Genomic DNA, 19,194 nt, shown 5'->3' on the forward strand with positions numbered 1-19,194 from the left:
ACACCCACTGCACCTTCTCTCACATTCACACTTCTTTCAATCTCCCAGTCACCTTCTCATCCTCCCCCTGCTCTAGTAGTCACAGTCTTACTCCTTGCATGCACTCTCAAACCAAAGTACCATTTTCTACCACCAACCAATATCTCACCTTTCACACTCATTCAGCAATCCTCGTCCACGCTCGTCTGTACCACATCCTTCCTCCACTTGGTCAGGTTGGTCCTTATTCTACTCCCTTGACCTCCCCTGAACAACCCACATCTTTCTGTTTCCTGTTCACCTATTTATACTCTGCTTTCCCTCAGCATTGTCTCACTACATGGGCCAACCGCTGCCTTTCCTTTGCACAGGGGAGATGTTACAGGAAAGCATAGATATATATTGCCTTTAAACCCTGCTCCATTCTCGTTCACAAGTCTGCCAGCATTTGGAAATGGCGGACTGCTCCCAACACAAGCAGTGTCCTAGTTCATATGACAAAGAGTGCCTTCTCAGCTGGAAATATGGACTGCTCTGTGGCCCACTTGAAGGTAAATGTAATGTCCCAGTGTTTTTGAGTGCTGTTATTCATGCTCTCTTCCATCAGAAGGTCTTCTGGGGGATGTGACCCTACAAGACAAACAGAATGGAACTACCCAGCATTGTGAAACATAGGTATGGGGGAAGAAAAGTGGCAACTTCCTTTATTCATGCAGGGACTGGACTGGGTCTCTCCCAACTTCCACACCTCGCCTATGGGGCAGGACTGGCTCTGGTGAAAGCTCTGGTAGGCCTCCTACACCAGGCTGAGAAAGGTCCCCATCCCTTCTTGACAGGATCAATTCCCTGACCATGTCACACAGGTTATGTTTAAAAATGGTGTGCCTCCAGTTAGCCATGTAAATTGTGGTTCTACCTGCCCAACTGTGTTAATTCTCTTTGTCAGATGAACTAGTAACCTTTCTCATGCAGCCTCCATTCAACACATACCCAGCAAGCCAATAAAAAGCTACAGGAAGTACAGTTCTTATGATGTCAGTTTTGAACTGAGCACACAAGAACAACTGTCTGATTTACCAGCCAGTCTCTCTTGCTCAGCCTTCTTTTTGGTTGCAGAGACTAAAAACAAATACTCTTGAGTTATACTCATAGTTTCAGCTGCTGATGTGGGGAGACTAATTCCTTACCTTTTATTTCTCTTCATCCTGGTAATTTTAAGCCCTCGTTCCCTATCTGGAGATCATCAATAGATCTTTAACTCATGGCACCTACCCATTGACCCTAAAAACAGGGCATATCCTCCCTCTACTAAAGAAACCCACTCTGGATCCCGATAACCTAGGTAACTATCGCCCCATCACCCATCTTCCCTTCTTAGGTAAGATCATCGAGAAAACACAATTGCAGCAACACATCAACACAAACAATCTCCTCCAAACCTACCAATCCAGATTCAGACCCAGATGCAGCATGGAGACAGCAACCATACAGGTGGTCGAAGATGCCCTCAACATCCTTGACAACGACCACCCCTGCCACTTGGTTCTACTCAACCTTTCAGCCAGCTTCGACACAGTAGACCACCAGGCGCTTACGAGGACTATACATTAGTGCATGGGGATCAGCAATGTTTTCCTATGCTGGATCGCGTCCTACCCCACCAACCGTAAGCAGTTTGTTCAGATGGACTCCTCTAGATCGCCAACACTACCCATCACCTGCGGAGTCCTTCTTGGTCCCATCCTCTCCCCAGTGATCTTTATTCTATAAATGCAGCCACATTACAAGTATTCCGGTCCAAAAAGGGTGCTGAACAACATGTACCGGCACCTTTTCCAGACTGGCATACTCTGAGTCTGCCGGTAGGGGCAGTGAACTACTGGCATGCCTGATCTACTGATAGTTGAAGCCCCTATAAGCAGAAAAGCCACTGCAACACTGGCACCGTGAACAGTGGTTCCCATCCCATGGAGTCCTATGGAATGGGAGCTTACCATTGGGCAATACCAGGATATTGGGTGGCAGAAACGGTAAGCAATGCTTACCGGCAACCTTGCAATGAGGCCCATGGTCCCGCCGGGAACCCTTCTGGCCACATACAACATCCAGATCCACAAATACGCTGAAGACACTCAGCTATACCTCAAGATCTATTCCATCAAGGACATCCATAGGCCAAAACCTGCCTCTCGCTCATCCGGTGCATACTTGAAGCTCACCCCCTCCAATATCAAATTCCTACTCCTCGCCAACAATACCGAACACCCAGACATACAGACCTGGCTATCAACCATGAACTAATAGGGCTTCACACCCAAGCTCACTTCGGGTTCCACATCGACAAACCTCTCTCCTTTAAGACACACACAGCTAAGAAAACTCAGAAAGCTTGGTATCAGCTCTCCCTCCTGCAAAAGGTCAAGCCCTTCCTCCCTCCGGACAGCTTTAGATCCACTGTTCAAGCATGGTTCTATTCCACCTAGATGGGGGCAATGCACTCTTGAAGGCCTCCCATTCTCCTCCCTTCTGCCCCACAGAAGTTTCCTACTGCGGCTGCATGCCTCATCAAGGGTCAACTCAAATACAACCACATCACCCTCATCAACCTTCACTGGCTCCCGCTGCACACATGAATCACCTTCAAGTATTGCTGCATCATCTATAAGGCAGTCACCTTCAAGTCACCCAGCTCCCTTGCGGAGAAACTCTGAATCTCCAGTGGACACCACACCACCAGAAGCCAGGACAGGAGCAGACTTGAAATCCACTGCTGCAAAAAGGAAAAGACCAGAAAACAAGCCTTCTCTGCCTACGCACCAAGACTATGGAACCTCCTCCGTGTTGGCACCAGACTCACCCCATTCTCCTACAATTCAGAAAAGAACTCAAGACCCACCTCTTCAAGGAGTCTCTCCTTCAGAACACCTGGGCCATCATGGTCGACACTCATACCACCTGACTTGCCAGATGTCGCCCGCCCCTCTCCTCCCTGCCACCAAGTACAGATATAACCCTCCTATGTGCATCTCTGTATCCTACCCTGCCGTATAACTGTTCTGTTGTTACCTCTGAAAAGCACTCCATTCTGCATCTGTAATGTTGTACAGCTCTGTAAAGCGCTCTGTTGTAAATCTGTATTTGTGTATACCTCTGTAAGGTGCTCTGTTGCTTCTCGAAGCTAGGTCCCCGTTCAATAAACAACATTTTTATAAAATTTAAAAATATATATATCAACAGCGCAGCTGCATCACAGTGTACAATGTCAGGATTTGTTGTCTAGAGTTATTTCAAAACTTGTATGGCTTTGGCCCTCCTCAACAGTTTTTGTCCCTTCCTTTTGCTTCCTGAATAGCCATGAGCTATTCCTAAGGCCTGTGGTCAGTTTATAATGTGAAATACCTCACAAAGGTTTACTGCATTCCCTGTAGCCCATCGATCCAAGTAGGGAAGGTAGTTTGAAAGGTTGGAGTTCAGTTCGCAATCTTGCTTTCTTTATTGAGTATTAGTTCTGTTACCAGTCTGCAATATTTGATACTGGGGTCCATCCCTCTCCCCTTTCAGTCCACTCTAACCTCATTATTCAAGACGCTGCACTTTCCTGGATTGCCTCCTACTTCTCTGATCAAACCTTTTCTATCTCCTGTAAACCAGAGGTCTCTTATGCCGTCCTCCTCCCAGCAGGATCCCTCCAGGCTTGACCCTCTGCTCATTGATTTTCACTCTTTACAACTCCTGCTTTGGGTTTTACTAACACTTTTAAGCTGATGGCACTCAGATATTCTTTCTCTTTCTTTTATACACCCTGGACCACTCCTCTGAGATTTCTAACAGTCTCATAGCCATCCACCATAAGAAGGTACTGCTCCATTATGCTTAATTCATATAAGATGAAAGTCATCTGTCTCCATGCTCAGGACCCTACACCACTCCTCAGGTTTATCCTTTCCCCAAACCACATGACACCCTCCACGAAGGTTCACAGACTTGGGGGCTTTTTCAACAGTATTATGAACTCCATCATTTCATCATCTCTACTCCTACCTTACTTCACTGGGCCTAGTAAGATCACTGTTTTGTTCTCCCCTGTTCCCCTCCCTTGCTTTGTCACGCTCTGAAACACTTGTGTACGAGCGAGATATAAATAAAATATCAATCAATCAATACAACTGCTTGGGTCATCCTGCTGAATATCAGGAGGATCCACCCTCTTCTCACCAATCACTGCAAACATCTCTTGTCTCCACTTTGGTTCTTAGCTTAACTACTGCCCAAGCCTACCTTTGGGGCTGTCTGTCTATGTTTTGCCCCCCTTTGACCAAATTCTCCACTCCCACCCTCCATAACCACCTTCTCCATTACCTTTCCCCACTGGCTCCATGCTGGATGCCTCTCTATGAGCAGCTGCTGCCTTACCCACCTTTTGCATCCTCTTCATATCTGTCCTTTTTCCTCCTTACCCCCCACCAGTGAAACTCCCCTCTGAACTCCCTGAAATCAAAAACACCATCAATATTCATGCATTCAAGTTGTCTCTTAAACTCCAGCTCCTACACATATATACACATATACTATCCTGGCACATTTCCTCCTATAGATTCTCTCCTCTGACACTGCTATAATGACATATACAGCCCCCTGTAAAAACGCCTTGCTTGCCTCCTGTCTGGCTGTATTGTCCCCTGTCCACATTCTACCTCAAACTAATGAAAGTTTGCTTATTTTCCAATTAACACAACCTATTGTATGGCACCTGTTCTTAGGACTCAATACAAGTAATGAATACATTCAAATGGCCTTATAGAAAGGAAAATAAAGTTTCAGAGGCCCTCTTTCGAGATATTGGAGCAAAGGTGAAAGGGAAGATTCAAAGCTATTTTTCTTTTTGTAGGCCAATGAACTGGTGATAACAGTACAGGGAATGTACAGGGCAATGCACAAGCATTGGCCATTTGACGTATCTATAGTCAGTAAAAACACATTTTTAAACACTGTGTTCTGATTGCACAGCAAAACAAAGTCCCCCATTAAATCGTCTGCTTTGATTAATAAAACAGCCCTAGAGTTTGTCCACTGTCACTGGTAAAGCATTCATAACCCAGCCACATGAACGCCCTGCTCATTGTGCGTCTTGTCCTATTAACTGACATGGAAAAGTGTGTCTTAAAAACGAATCTTTGCAGTGCATTTGGCCTATATTCCGTGCCGGCCCTCAATCTGATTCACAGTGACCCTCGCCAGTTTGGGAACTTCTGTTTTTCCCAGTTCCTTATGTTCCTGGAGGAGCTTTGTCCATGTCATGCGTGCTTACCTACGTGGCATCAGAAGCAGTGCATGGATGTGCAAAAGCATGGATGCTTTGTGGTGATGATTAAGAAGTTATGGTTAGTTAGGAACAGTAACTGATGAATGTGTGAGGTTTATTGATATATGCTGCAGTCATACCCTCGCTTTAACAATGTTCCGTAAATGAATTGTTAATTTTGTAACAAAATAATATACACTAGCTTACCTAGTCGGGGCATGTACTATGTGCAGGCTAGAGTGCTCCACACCCCATGATGTGCCACCGGGAGAGCCTTCAGGCCTTCAGCCCTGCCCCAGGCTCCGAAAATGTGCGCTAAGTGGACACGAACTGGGTCTAGACTATAATCACTCCCCGTGGACATTTTTCCTGTGACCAGGTCAGGATTCCCTTCAGACCTATGTGTAATAGATCTGCAAAAAGACTACCATTTTGTTGGCATCTAATATCTCTCTGTGACCCCCTTTGATCCTTTCTAGGGTCGAGGGGCAGCCAAGGGGGCTGCAATACGCCCCTTTTGAAACGGCGGTTTGGGAATGGCCCTAAAGACATGGTCCGCACGCAAACAAAAGATTCCGACGGAGGCCGACATCATAATCAGGAAACAGCACTTTGCACTCCGGATTACAAACATGCTCAAATCAAATCCAACACAAGTGTCTACATGGAGAATATCTAAGGGAAAGGAGTAACAGGAAGAGTGGAATTGTTCCTATTTCTTGTTCCTAGCGGTAAATATATAATTTGGGGCATATAAATGGGTAAGGAGGTAAGAGTACACAAAAGCCCCCAAAATGGTAATGGTGGTAATAGGTGATAAGTGGTATAAACTGACAAAGGTAAAATAATGTTTATTACAAAAAGAGAACTATGTGTACCGCTGGTGCTAAATCCCCCTTGCAGATGAAAATACTTTAAATAGCAGCAGTTAGCACTGGAAACACGATTGGCAATAGGTGGATCCTAAACAGCTGCAGAGAATGTCAGGTGGGGTCCCTACACCTTCAGGTGGGGTAGGATCAGTGAGATCTCAGGGCGCTCTCCATGTCCCTGAAACTGATCTTTCATATCATTGACACTACGTTGTTTACTACCGGTTGTAAATTGTAACCCCAGGCCGTATTTCTCTAGTGCAAGCATTCTAAAGATAAGGGTTTTGTTAGTGGTATTTGTTACATGATAGGTCCAGGGACACCAAACAATCCTGCAAACCAGATTCCATAAAAGATATCACTGGTAGTAAACTATGGCCCTGACATAATTACACGTGTGTACGTTTTTGAGTTAGAGAAATACTGTTGGGAGTTAACATGTACTGCCAGTCAGTAATAGCAGATATCAATATCAGGAACATGGACAACAACACTTAGGCACTCAATATCACTATCAGCTGAAGTGTTAAAGAATACACTTACTGTTCACTGCCAGCAGTATCAGCTAGTTTTGATTTTACCATGTTCAGAAGCAGATTACATCAGATCCCTCTATTGGAAACTTCCTACCATGTTAAAGCATTTTTTTTCTTCTTGAATGGGGTTAAATCATTTACTAGCAGAGTTAATGTTAACACCAGTGCTGGTCTGTTTACTTCTTCTTTAATGGTACTGTTGTACCTTTGATTGATTGATTGATTTGTTATTTATTATGCACCAATGCACAAGTGTTTCAAGGCGCAACCAGGCAAGGAAGGGGGAACAAGGGGAAGACAAGACAAACCATCTTACTGGGCCGAGTGTCATTTAGATCGTGTCATTTAGATCGTCTTTGGAGAGCATGACCACTTAGAAGCAGTGGCTCTAATTACTTTTCTTTAATGGTGGTCCTGCTTTTAAAATGCCACCAAATAATACGTTGCTATTAATAGAATCTTACTGCTTTGGGTACATACATCATATTGCATGGAGTATATATCTCATGCTATACCAACTGATAATTCAGTGTTATTTTATCATGCCACTTTTTTAGTGTGAGAACCATACCTATTCCGAGTCCCTCCATTGCGCTGTCAGCAGCCACTGCTAGCAACACATACGAAAGGATCAAAAATATACAAAATGATCCCCATTGTGCACAGTGATCAGTGGACAATTACATTGATTATTTGTTTTCTATGTTTCTGTAATCAATATAGAGCATTGTGGAAATCACATTTTCTTGGCTGTTTTCGATCTGTCAATAGCATTTGACTCTATTAAACGCAATTTATTATGGAACAAGCTTGACCAGATTCAGGTCCCAGCCGGGCTTCTTCGACTACTGCAAGAGAAGTATGAGGATACCTCAGCTGCGGTTCGGTCTACGAGGGCAAATTAATACTCAAGCGATTTTTCAAACAAGGAGTGAATCAAGGGTGTCCTTTAGCACCGTTAATATTCGCCCTGTTTTTGTATGGTTTTAATGTTTTAATCTTACGAAGGCTAATCCCTCCAATTTCAAATGGGAACAAATTTAGTACCTTGCTATACGCTGATGTCAAAGTTTGAATTGATCTCACGCTTGGTGGTCTACAGCAGAGCTTAATTTACACTGCTCTTTCTTTAGTGACCAGGGCCTGAAACTGAATTTATCAAAAACAAATATCTTGCTTTTGGAAAGGGTGGGGTAAAAGCAAGCTGGTTTATTAAAAAGGAGAAAATAGAGGTTGTCAATGATTATAAATATCTAGACCTTACATTTTCCAATGAAAGTAGCTGGCTGAGCCATGTAAATATGGTGGATAAACAAGTGTCACAAGTCTTAGAGGGCTGCTCCACTTTTATCATCGTTATGGGGGGTAAACGTTTTGACAAATGCCTAGTGTTGGAGACTAAAATCATCCAGATGGCCGTATTACATGGTAGTGAGCTTTTGGGGACAACACCTTGTGGGTGTCTGGAGGTCATGCAGACGACATTTCTGAGGAGGGTCTCTGGGCTATCGCCAAGTTCCCCATGAGATGTTTTGGGGTGTGAACTGGGAGTCTAAGGATGACCAGTCAGGCCCAAAGGAGGTTCTTTGACTTTTTTTCTTAGTGTCCAGCTGGATACTCCAGGGAACCTTAATTTGGATAAAGAAGTGGTCGAGGTAAGACAGTTTCCTATTAAGGACCCAACTAGCTGGTTTCCAGTGGGATAGCTTTGATTACACAGTGCAAGGACCTTCTATACAAAAGGGCAGTTGAAATAGAGTATCGCTTATCCCAGGCCAGAATTAGTAAATTGCCTTAATTAAAATATGACACCCTTCCTGCATGCATGTAAGAGCAGCTGTTTTTATAGATAAAAATAAATCACCTGAATGCCATAGGATAATACTGATGGTTAGGTTAAACCTCCAACTCTAAAAGCAAGGATAATATGCTTGAGCACAGATAGGATATGTGAGTGTGGTCTGGGTAGAGGAGAGGATATAATAACCTAAACAACTTGCAGGTTTTTTATTGATTTTTAGAAAAAAAAGGGCTTAGGCCATATTTTATTAAAGATAGCACAGAGACTTACATGGATGGCATGACTTTGTTTATGACCCATAACAATATAGATTTTTTGTATGATGTTTTATATTCTGTAAAGGCAGCATTTAGAAGAAGATTGAATTTTGTGGATATTTGCCCCACTTCGTTTTGTTTTTTGTGTTGCTGGTAATTTTGTTAATGGATACATTCCAAATAGACTGTTTGACTTAACTACCATTGTGGGAAGGATTCTTGATGGCACTTTTGTGACACATAGAATGTAGGCAGTGCTTTGTGCCTTGCTGCCACCATGTGATGGCCACAGTTATGAGAGTGGTATGGATTTAGAGGCATATGTTCTAGCAGAGTAAGTGTAAGTACGAAAAAGAGCCCTAAGCTAAGACAATCAAACACGATAATTATATTGGGAACGAGATCCGAATGCATGGCTAGAAATTATCGTCTCATGACGTATTCAGTTTTGGACCATTTTGAGTATCATCATCTCCAATGATAATGACAACTTAACATAAAATAAGTAAATATGCTTGTGGTGGGTACTAGGACCTAACTCTTGTTATATTAATATTATTGTTGTTATTATTACAAGTTTCAGCTCTCTTGACTAATTTATAAGCCCTTCCCTAATGATGCACTTGACGGATATGCCCACAGAACTACAATGATAAGATTTGCGATGTATGGGCTTTGATTTTGATCAATATCGCTTTTAATCCATTTTAATACACATATCTTCAAATCATTTTCTTCACTATTAATGTCATAATTAATATTTATAAAAATAAGTGTGTTATTGATTTTATGAATGTATATTTGAATAACACTTTTATTTGGCTTAAAGAAGGTATTTGAGTTATCCAAGTATGTCCCACGTGAGCGACGGCCTCCCAACTGTACCCTAAATAAAGTGCATGAACCTTCGAAAGTATTGAACACATCAGGAATGATTGTAGTTGTGACTACCTAGGCGTGAATTCACGAAGTTCCCTTTTTTCATGTGAAATTAATACAAAATCAACTAAGCCAGTCTTATTCCATTTCAGATCCTTATGTGAAGGTGTCTTTAATGTGTGAAGGTAGACGATTGAAGAAGAGGAAAACATCTACAAAAAGGAACACCCTGAATCCGGTTTATAATGAAGCCATAGTGTTTGATGTTCCTCCAGAAAACATTGACCAAATTAGCCTGTCAATAGCTGTCATGGATTATGATCGGTGAGGCACCAATGCATGTCATAAATGCAATGTGAGGAGTGTGCACTGAAAGCACATATGTAATTTCTGTGTAATTATAATGACCGTATTCACATTTGTACACAATATGGTTTATTTCATAATAGACCTGGGAATACACAGTACACATCAGCAAGAATGCACCCACTTCCGTAAAAATGCTGTGCTGTGTAGGCGGCCTAGGATGACAATTTCCCAACAATGTCAAAGTAAACTAATGCAGCATACACCGAACATGCATTGTGTTATTTGCATGTAAGTAGTCTCCTCCCAATAACTTTCTGTTGAATAGCTGGATGTTTAGACGTTTTGAGAAAAAGGATGGCGTTTGCTAAGTGCAAGTATATATGCTTTTAATGAGATTGTCCTCTTTTTCATTCCATCTACGTGGGTGTGGGGCAGATATGTGGCCCCAAGGCGGCCATGTGCATCATTGATCGAGGCATGACATCTTGCTTAGGGTATATAGCACATGTATTTAAGGTGCTAGGCACTCTGGGGTAGGTCAAAGGCAAACACCACATTGGTAGGATAATGTGGTGCTGCTGTATTACATGTAGGATGCTTCCCGTTGCAGAGACCATCAAGACTAAGGGCCTCATTACACGGTAGGCGGTAGGGATTTACCGGTACCGGTAAAATACCGGTACCGGTAAATCGCTGCCGCCTTACTACGAGGTCCCTTAGCGGGTTGGAGTTTTAACGCCTGCTTTTTGCAGGCGTTAAATACCAACCCGCTAAGGGACCTCGGAGCTAATTACGGCACCGCTAAATTGCGGTGCCGTAATTAGCGCCTTCCCCATTCCCATTAAGCCCTATGGGGCAGAAATGGGAATGGGGAAGGGCAATGGCGGAAGGCGGATTTACCGCCCCTCCAACCTTGGGATGGGGCGGTAAATCCCCTTTCCGCCAAGGCGGTGCCGGTATTTTACCGGCATGAGCCATGGCGCTAATAGCGCCATGGCTCACCGCCTACCGTGTAATGAGGCCCTAAGAGTTACATCTCATTCCAGTCAAAACGAATGCAGTGGTCGCAGCCTGGGGCCACGCTTTTACTCGCTAGTAACGCCACTCAGATTTGGGTGTTTGATAGTGAAACTTGTGCTCCTCAAAAGTCAGCTTTCTGGAGGACATTATAGCCGGACAATGACTTGATGCCGCAATTAGGTATTTGCATTGACTTTAGAAAACAGGTAGTGACCATATTCTCCCTCTTTCAGCCCCTAATCGTTATAGGGGTGATCCGCAAGGTTGCCATGCATCACTCATACGTTAGGACCCCTGCCGTACACCTCTGTCTGAAATTCCTGCATTTGGAGTAGGAGGGACGTGTGGGTAGTTGTGAGTGCGTCTCCGCTACCAACATTTCACAGAGTGGGCTATCTGGCTTATGACACGTGAATTGATGACACATTAATGACAGAAGAACTTCTGGTGTGTGTGTGAACTGCCCCTCTTGACGCACAAAAGCCTCAATGGGCCTTTTCTGTTCCTTTAGCAATGCAGCCCCATCCCGCCCACCAAGGCCTTCATAGGCAGACCTTCGCCTGAATCTGAAATGGTTCCAACTCATACAATGATGGAAGGGTGCACATATAATCTTGCTTTCTGGACTGAGCATCCAAAATGTCTTTCTATCATTGCTCCTGGCTCATTGTTGAAGTGATGGCATCTTGCTCCACCAGGTGTGCTTCTATGGAAATCTTGCTAAACGAGTAGGAATAGTATTAACCCTTAATCATTACTGGAATGCAGGCTCTCCTCCATTTCCTCAAAAATAAGTCAGAATGTTCTTACTTTAATGGGAACAAATAAAAGTGTGTGAGCCATTGGCACAACCTTCTGTTCACCCTCTATGAACAGCTCGTTACTTTATTGTGCCCTGGTTAGACTGAAATAGAACATTTTCACAGTTCATGCTAAACTTAAAAGCATTGATTGTTGTGGTAGAGGTCACAAAGGATTTGTCAGCACCCTTATTGAAATGGGTCAATTCTGAGTGACTACGGGTTGTCTCAGTCTCTCTGCTAGCTTTCAGCTTTTTGGTGTATACCTTGGGATTGTACCCTCTTTCATCATTCTACGTATTTCTCACATTTCTCAGTGCCCTCCCACGTTCAAGGGTTTTCAGTGCCTCACTTCGTTTTAAAGCACATATCCAGGTTCATAATGCCCCACTAAGATTCTAGGCACTCTAATAGTGCTATCTGTGCCTCTCTCAGCCTCTAGGCACCTTCCATAGTTCTCAGGACTTCCTTGCCTCTTGGCGCTTTTCAAGGTCGTCAGTTCCTGTGCACTCTAAGAGCTGTGCTTGCGTTCTCACTGCCTGTCTAACACTCTAGGCATTATGTACGGTTACCAGCCCCCTTCTTATGTTTAAGAGAATGTTCAGGGTTCTCTACACTTCACTCATATTTAGAGTGCTTTGCTATGGTTCTCAGCCCGTCTATGAGGTTCTAGACAATTTTCCACGGTCTCAGTGCCTCGGTCAGGTGTATTCTCTGCATTTTTCAGTGTTCTCACCGCCCCTCTCAAAATCTTTTCACATTGCCTTGGATCTCCAAGAATATAGGCGCCCTCAGTGTCACCCTCAGCCTCTAGGTGCTTTGTAGGCTTCATAGTTGACTACTCCATTTCTAGGCCCTTTTCTGGAGGTGTTACTGGGCTCAGCATCCCCAGTTGGCAACCAGGCAGTTGGAGACCAAGGCTGTCTTACTCAGCCTCACAAAACTGCATCCTGATGCTTCCAAATCCTGGTCTATACAATGGGCCTCATCAGGTGTCTGGCGATAACCCTTAAATGTGGCGGTAGCACTATTACCGCCACATTTAAGTTTCCGCCAGATCATGGTTTTGGCGGATTTCCCCCCAGCTCTGAGCTAGGGGAAATCGGCGACAAAATTGCAGATTTTCGGCACGATTACCGCCAGCAGATTTCCCGCCGGCGGTAATCGCGCCGAATGGCATGAATTTTCCCCATTGGGCCCAATGGGGAATGAGGAATTCCCGAATGGGCCCAATGGGGAATGGGCAATAACCCTTCCGCCAAACCCGTGATCCGGCCCTAATAGCGCCGGGGGTTTGGCGGTAGGGCTATTAGCGCCGGCGCTAATAGCACCGGCGTTACCGTCCAACTCGTGATGAGGCCCAAAGCCCTCCCCACCGCCCTGCGAACCATCACTCACCGCTTTCCGCAAAACCTTGAAAGCCACCTTATTCGCCTGATCACCTACCCTTGTCAGGACACCCATTGATATATGAACTATGTTCATTTTATGTATAACATGTATTACATCTCTGGGCTCCAATTTTGTAACTTATGTATAATGTAACTAAGTCTGCTGCAAGTAACAGCGCCACAATGCCCCTGGGTTATCTGTGCGCTATATACATGTAAAAAATAGAAAAATAAAAATAATATCTGATTTCTTTCAAACAATCTTGCAATTTTGCTATCACCATCTTCTGAGTCCTAATTGCTTGAGAGATTCCTTCCCCTTTATTTGACTTTGTATTGGCTTTTGAGATTCTGGGGGTAATTCATAGACTTTAGCACACAAGTGGCGCACGCGGCAGGCGCACAGTGTGCGCGTGCGAATCTCTGAGCCAGCCGTGTGCGCTAAAATCCATTTCCGCGCACAGTGTATTCATGGATTTTAGCTACCAAATCCAGCCCTGGAACAGAGTGGCGCAGCGACCCTGCAGCAGCGCCAGTTACGCCCCCAAGAACGCCCCTCGCGCAGGGAAAAGTCATCAAAATCCCCAACAGCGCAAAGGGCTGCGCTAACTCTGTACCAGTATACATGGCCGCCACACAGCACACAGCAAGCGGGGTACGTGTATTACTGGGGTTCGCGGAAAGTTTCACACACGATTGGCCCTGTGCGAGTGTTGTACGTGTATTACTGGGGTTCGCGGGAATTTTCACACGTGATTGGCCCTGTGCGAGTGGGGTACGTGTATTACTGGGGTTCGCAGGAAGTTTCACACGCGATTGGCCCTGTGCGAGTGGGGTACGTGTATTACTGGGGTTTGCGGGAAGTTTCACACGCGATTGGCCCTGTACGAGTGGGGTACGTGTATTACTGGGGTTCGCGGGAAGTTTCACACGCGAAAGGGCCTGTGCAAGTGGGGTAAGTGTATCACTGGGGTTTGCAGGAAGTTTCACATGCGAAAGGGCCTGTGCGAGTGGGGTACGTGTATCACTGGGGTTCGCAGGAAGTTTCACACGCGATTGGCCCTGTGCGAGTGGGGTACATGTATTACTGGGGTTTGCGGGAAGTTTCACACACGAAAGGGCCTGTGCGAATGGGGTACGTGTATCACTGGGGTTCGCGGGAAGTTTCACACGCGATTGGCCCTGTGCGAGTGGGGTATGTTTATTACTGGGGTTCGCGGGACGTTTCACATGCGATTGGCCCTGTGCGAGTGGGGTACGTGTATTACTGGGGTTCGCGGGAATTTTCACATGTGATTGGCCCTGTGTAAGTGGGATACGTGTATTACTGGGGTTTGGGGGAAGTTTCACACACGAAAGGGCCTGTGTGAGTGGGGTACATGTATTACTGGGGTTCGCGGGAAGTTTCACACGCGATTGGCCCTGTGCGAGTGGGGTACATGTATTACTGGGGTTCGCGGGAAGTTTCACATGCGAAAGAGCCTGTGCGAGTGGGGTACGTGTATTACTGGGGTTCGGGGGAAGTTTCACATGCAAAAGGGCCTGTTCGAGCGGGGTACGTGTATTACTGGGGTTCATGGGAATTTTCACACGCGATTGGCCCTGTGCGAGTGGGGTACGTTTATTACTGGGGTTCGCGGGAAGTTTCACACGCAAAAGGGCCTGTGCGAGTGGGGTACGTGTATTACTGGGGTTCGCAGGAAGTTACACATGCGATTGGCCCTGTGCGAGTGGGGTACATGTATTACTGGGGTTTGCGGGAAGTTTCACACGCAATTTCGCTGTCAGAGCGGGTACGTGTCTCTAGTGGGGTGCACGGGGAGTCCCACACGTGAATTGGCAGTGTGGGTCCTCCCAGGTGTGCCCTCCACCCCATCCACAGCCCCTGCAGGCAACCCACAACACAGGGGACTACCCCTGCACCCCTGGGCATGCCCCCAGCCAGCACACATGTCACCTTCCACTAGTGATCACCAACTCATGTCCCCCTGCACTCCCACCCCCCAGCAGTGACAGGCACCTGCCAGCAGGCCCCACTCATGTCCCTCTGCACCCCCACCCCCCAGCAGTTCGGGCACCTGACAGCAGGCCCCCATTCATGTCCCAATCATGTCCCCTTGCACCCCCACCCCCCAGCAGTGAGGGGCACCTGCCAGCATGCCCCCACTCATGTGCCCCTGCACCCCTACCCCGCAGCAGTGAGGGGCACCTGCCAGCAGGCCCCCACTCATGTCCCCCTGCACCCAACCCTCCAGCAGACAGGGGCACCAGCCAGCAGGCCCCCACTCATGTCCCACTCATGTCCCCCTGCACCCCCAACCCCCAGCAGTGAGGGGCACCTGCCAGCAGGCCCCCACTCATGTCCCCCTGTACCCCCACCCCCCAGCAGTGAGGGGCACCTGCCAGCAGGCCCCCACTCATGTCCCACTCATGTCCCCCTCCACCCCCACCCCCCAGCAGTGACAGGCACCTGCCAGCAGGCCCCCACTCATGTCCCCCCTACACAAAATAAAGAAGCACAATCATGGGCCACTTCTACACCAAAAAACCACATCACGCCACCCCATTCTTGAGACGCAATGATTTCCCAATTCACCCCACACTGACATACCTATCTCAAGACACAAACCTAAAGTCAACTATGTACATCAACATATGTCCGTCACACAGATACACTGGTTGGCATTGATTGTGTAAACACACATTTTCACATGCATCAACCCAATGAGCGAATCCCACACATGGAAATAAAATATTAATATGTATTATGTACAAAAATAAATAAATGAAATGAAATCATACAAAAATAGCAAACATGAAATGAAAAGCATGTGCAAAAGATGAGTGAAGGAAAATTATAACCAATCCAAAAAAAATTGAAAGAAAAACAGTCCAAACTCTCCCTCCACCAACGCAAATCCAAGGGAAAGGTAAAAAGAAAATCAATTTCTTCATGTTCATAATGAAAACAAATTCAAATTATTCCATAGTCCAACTATTTACAATACATTGTTCCAAAACAAATCCATTACTCCATGTCCATGATGAAAAAAAATATTCTAATTAATCCATGATCAAACTATTCACAATCCATTGTCCAAAAGAAAAATCCATGAATCCATGTGCAAAATCCAAAAAATAAATCAAATCAATCCATTGTCCAACTATGTAAAGGGTCCATGAGCCCAACCAAACAAATGAAACCTACCTAAGAAACTACATAAAAATGAAACTATATACAAATTTGTGTGGCATTGTCCATTGACCACAAATAAAAGGAAATGGAAAAGGAAACCTAACTCTAAAAACTATTTACAATGGCAGCGGGCTAGTCCGACGGCTCACTTCCCGATTTCCCGGGCCAGGGCATCATCGAACTCCTGCTCGATGTCCCGGAGGCTGTCCTCTTCCATGGCCCCGAGGGTTCGCAGGGACGATGACATATGGACCTCCAGGTCCCTGCGAATTGCCTCGAGGCACTCGGCCCGCCTCAGAGCCCTACGCATGGAGTTCTCGGCCCTGACCATTGTGAGCCGTGCCTCTTCTGCCCGCTGCCACTCCGCATCTATAGCATGGCCTAACCGCTGCTACACGGAAGACACTTCCAGTCCTGGGTCCTCCTGCCCTCTAGCCGATGCCTGCCCCTCCGATGTTGAAGGCTCTGAGCCATCATGGCTCCCACCTTGTTGCTGCTGCTGCTGTGCCTCTGCCTGTGCCTTGGCTCTTGCTGCCTGCACGTCCTCCTCCGGCTGGGGTGCAGTTGTTGAGGTGGCCACCCCTGCTGGACGTCCGACTCCCGACTGTGGAAGGGATGTGTCCTCCACCAGCCTGGCCGCAGTTTAGAGGCACCTCCACAGGGTACCCAGGTGATACACGGGTGGGAAGATGGCATGGAGGACGACTGGCACATAGGGGGTTCAAGTGAGGAGGGGGTCGGAACAAGGTCCAGCAAACGGAGGAATCCGGCCCTTGTGACCCATCCCAGTAGGTCAACGGTACTGGGACGTAGCAGTGTCCTCACGAAAACACTGCAGGTCACCTTGCATGCCCCGTTGACGCAACGCCATCCCACTCAGGACAGGCTCAACCCAGTCCCGGATAGCCACGTCTGCAGGGAGAGGAAGGCCAGTTGTTGTAAGCGGATCCCCTCCCTGAAAACGGGTCTGGATGTAGGCATCCCTGCTGGTGCAGGATGATGCAGTCACAGGATCTGGGGCAGGATTACACACAGGCACCTCCGCGGTGGCCTGTGCTGCCTCCTGTCCCTGCACTGCACCACTAGCACCAGTGGAATCCCCACCTCCAGACCCCGTGTCTGTACCTTGCACGGCCTCCTCCTCCACCAAACCCCCCACCAACCTGGATGACTCCGTTCCATCTTCCTCCATCGGACCCTGTGGGGTCTCAGCTGCCCCTTCTGCTGCCGAGCTGTCCAACTCCGACCTCCGTCTCTTGGACCTACCCTCAGCAGCTGCGTCCTGGGACGCGGCACCGGACTCCTCACTCCCTGACGAGTTGACAACCTGGGAGGGGAGCCGGGCCTTGCGACTCCGTCTGGCGGTGCGATCCCAGCCGCTGTGCTCCACAGCACCCTCTCCACCCTCTTCATCAGTTGACGCTGCAGAGAGGGAGAGATAGGACACAGGCATCAGGGCACTGTACAATGGACTGATACACACATGACAGTTGCACATGAGGGGCAGTGTCAAATTGCAGACATGGCATCACAATCCCCAACACACATGTCATTTCAACTCACACACATGAGCAATTCCACAGCCATATCACAACAGCCAGCACCATCCATGCACATACAACAGCATGAGCATCCAAAGGTGAGCCAGACATCACATGAAACACAGGGAGTGCAGTAGACATGCACACACGCCACCGCACTTACATGCATGTCTACATCTCCTCCAACTGTTGCAGTGATGAGATCGCCATACATGTCAAATCTGCAATTCAGCCTTCTACATATCAGTGTCACATGCATCCATGTTGCATCACAGTTGCACACTTGTCAAATACACACACATGCACATGTTCACAGTGCAGACACATGCATTAGGAACCACCATCCATGCCACAACCATGCCAATGTACATACACAGAAATTCAAACATGTGTGGTCCCACACCTGCATTTGTCCAGCATGCTTACCAACACATACACCATCAATGTGTCTCACACATGAGAGGACACACATGTGGCAGGCTCACGCCCATGTTCATACACATCCCTACATGGCCCTACAAAAACAAATGTGCAACCTGCACACTACTGGCACACCACGACTCTCAATGATATGGACGTAGAGTGCTGGGCATATGTGTTCCAGGACCCTCATTTGGTGGTCCGACAGCTGACCCCGGCGCCTATCGGTATCCGCTGCCTTCGCGAGGCACCGGGCCTTCTTGAGGGTCCTGGACCTGAAGTCCTCCCAGCGCTTCTTGACATGATGTAAGTCGCGGACTGCCACCCCCTCCGCGTGGATGGCAGTCACAATGTCCATCCAGATCCTGGTCCGTCCTTCATTGTCGGCACGCAAACTTCCAAAGAGGGCATCATACTGCCCCAGGACTTGCTCCACCAGGACACCAACTCCCCTGGCACTGAAGCTGGTGGCCCTCTGCCTCTCTGGCTGGGGGTTGCCAGTGCTGCCAGATGGTGTTGTGCTGGACATGGCAACCCCAGAGGCAGGAGTGGGTGGGCAACTGGGTCCTGGGGCTGGGCTGTGGAGCGATAGAATCCCAGTCAGGAGTCTTCGGTTCCAGCAGGGGTCGTCACAGCAACTGCACCCCTGGCTGACATGCAGGCAGCAAATGGCAGGGCACACGGGCAGCAGGCAGTCAGGCATCAGCAGATTGCAGGTGGGAGGGTGCTCGGGGTTCTGGGGGGCAGTAATTCGGCCTTCAGGGCAGGAGCATGGTCTTCCATGTGTTTTCGCGTGGCCAGCTTGATACGGAGTGATTTGGCACGTGAACAAATTGCACGTCAGCGTGTAATTGGAGGAAAGGCCCTTAGCGCGTAAGCTCTTCTCTGACG

At 47.2% G+C, this 19,194-nt stretch overlaps 1 protein-coding gene across 2 annotated transcripts in view; it reads left to right on the plus strand.

Moving 5' to 3' along the window:
- The window catches only part of SYT9 (synaptotagmin 9), a 1,403,218-nt gene that overhangs the window by 1,231,517 nt on the left and 152,507 nt on the right, over positions 1-19,194 (plus strand). For both annotated transcript variants that reach the window (XM_069623586.1, XM_069623587.1), the window contains exon 5: positions 9,779-9,950. In XM_069623586.1, the coding sequence (XP_069479687.1) occupies positions 9,779-9,950 (172 nt within the window). The remainder of the gene's footprint in view (positions 1-9,778; positions 9,951-19,194) is intronic.

Source organism: Ambystoma mexicanum, chromosome 11, assembly GCF_040938575.1.
Source record: "Ambystoma mexicanum isolate Mex_15411 chromosome 11, UKY_AmexF1_1, whole genome shotgun sequence".
In the NCBI taxonomy this organism is placed as follows: Eukaryota; Metazoa; Chordata; class Amphibia; order Caudata; family Ambystomatidae; genus Ambystoma; species Ambystoma mexicanum.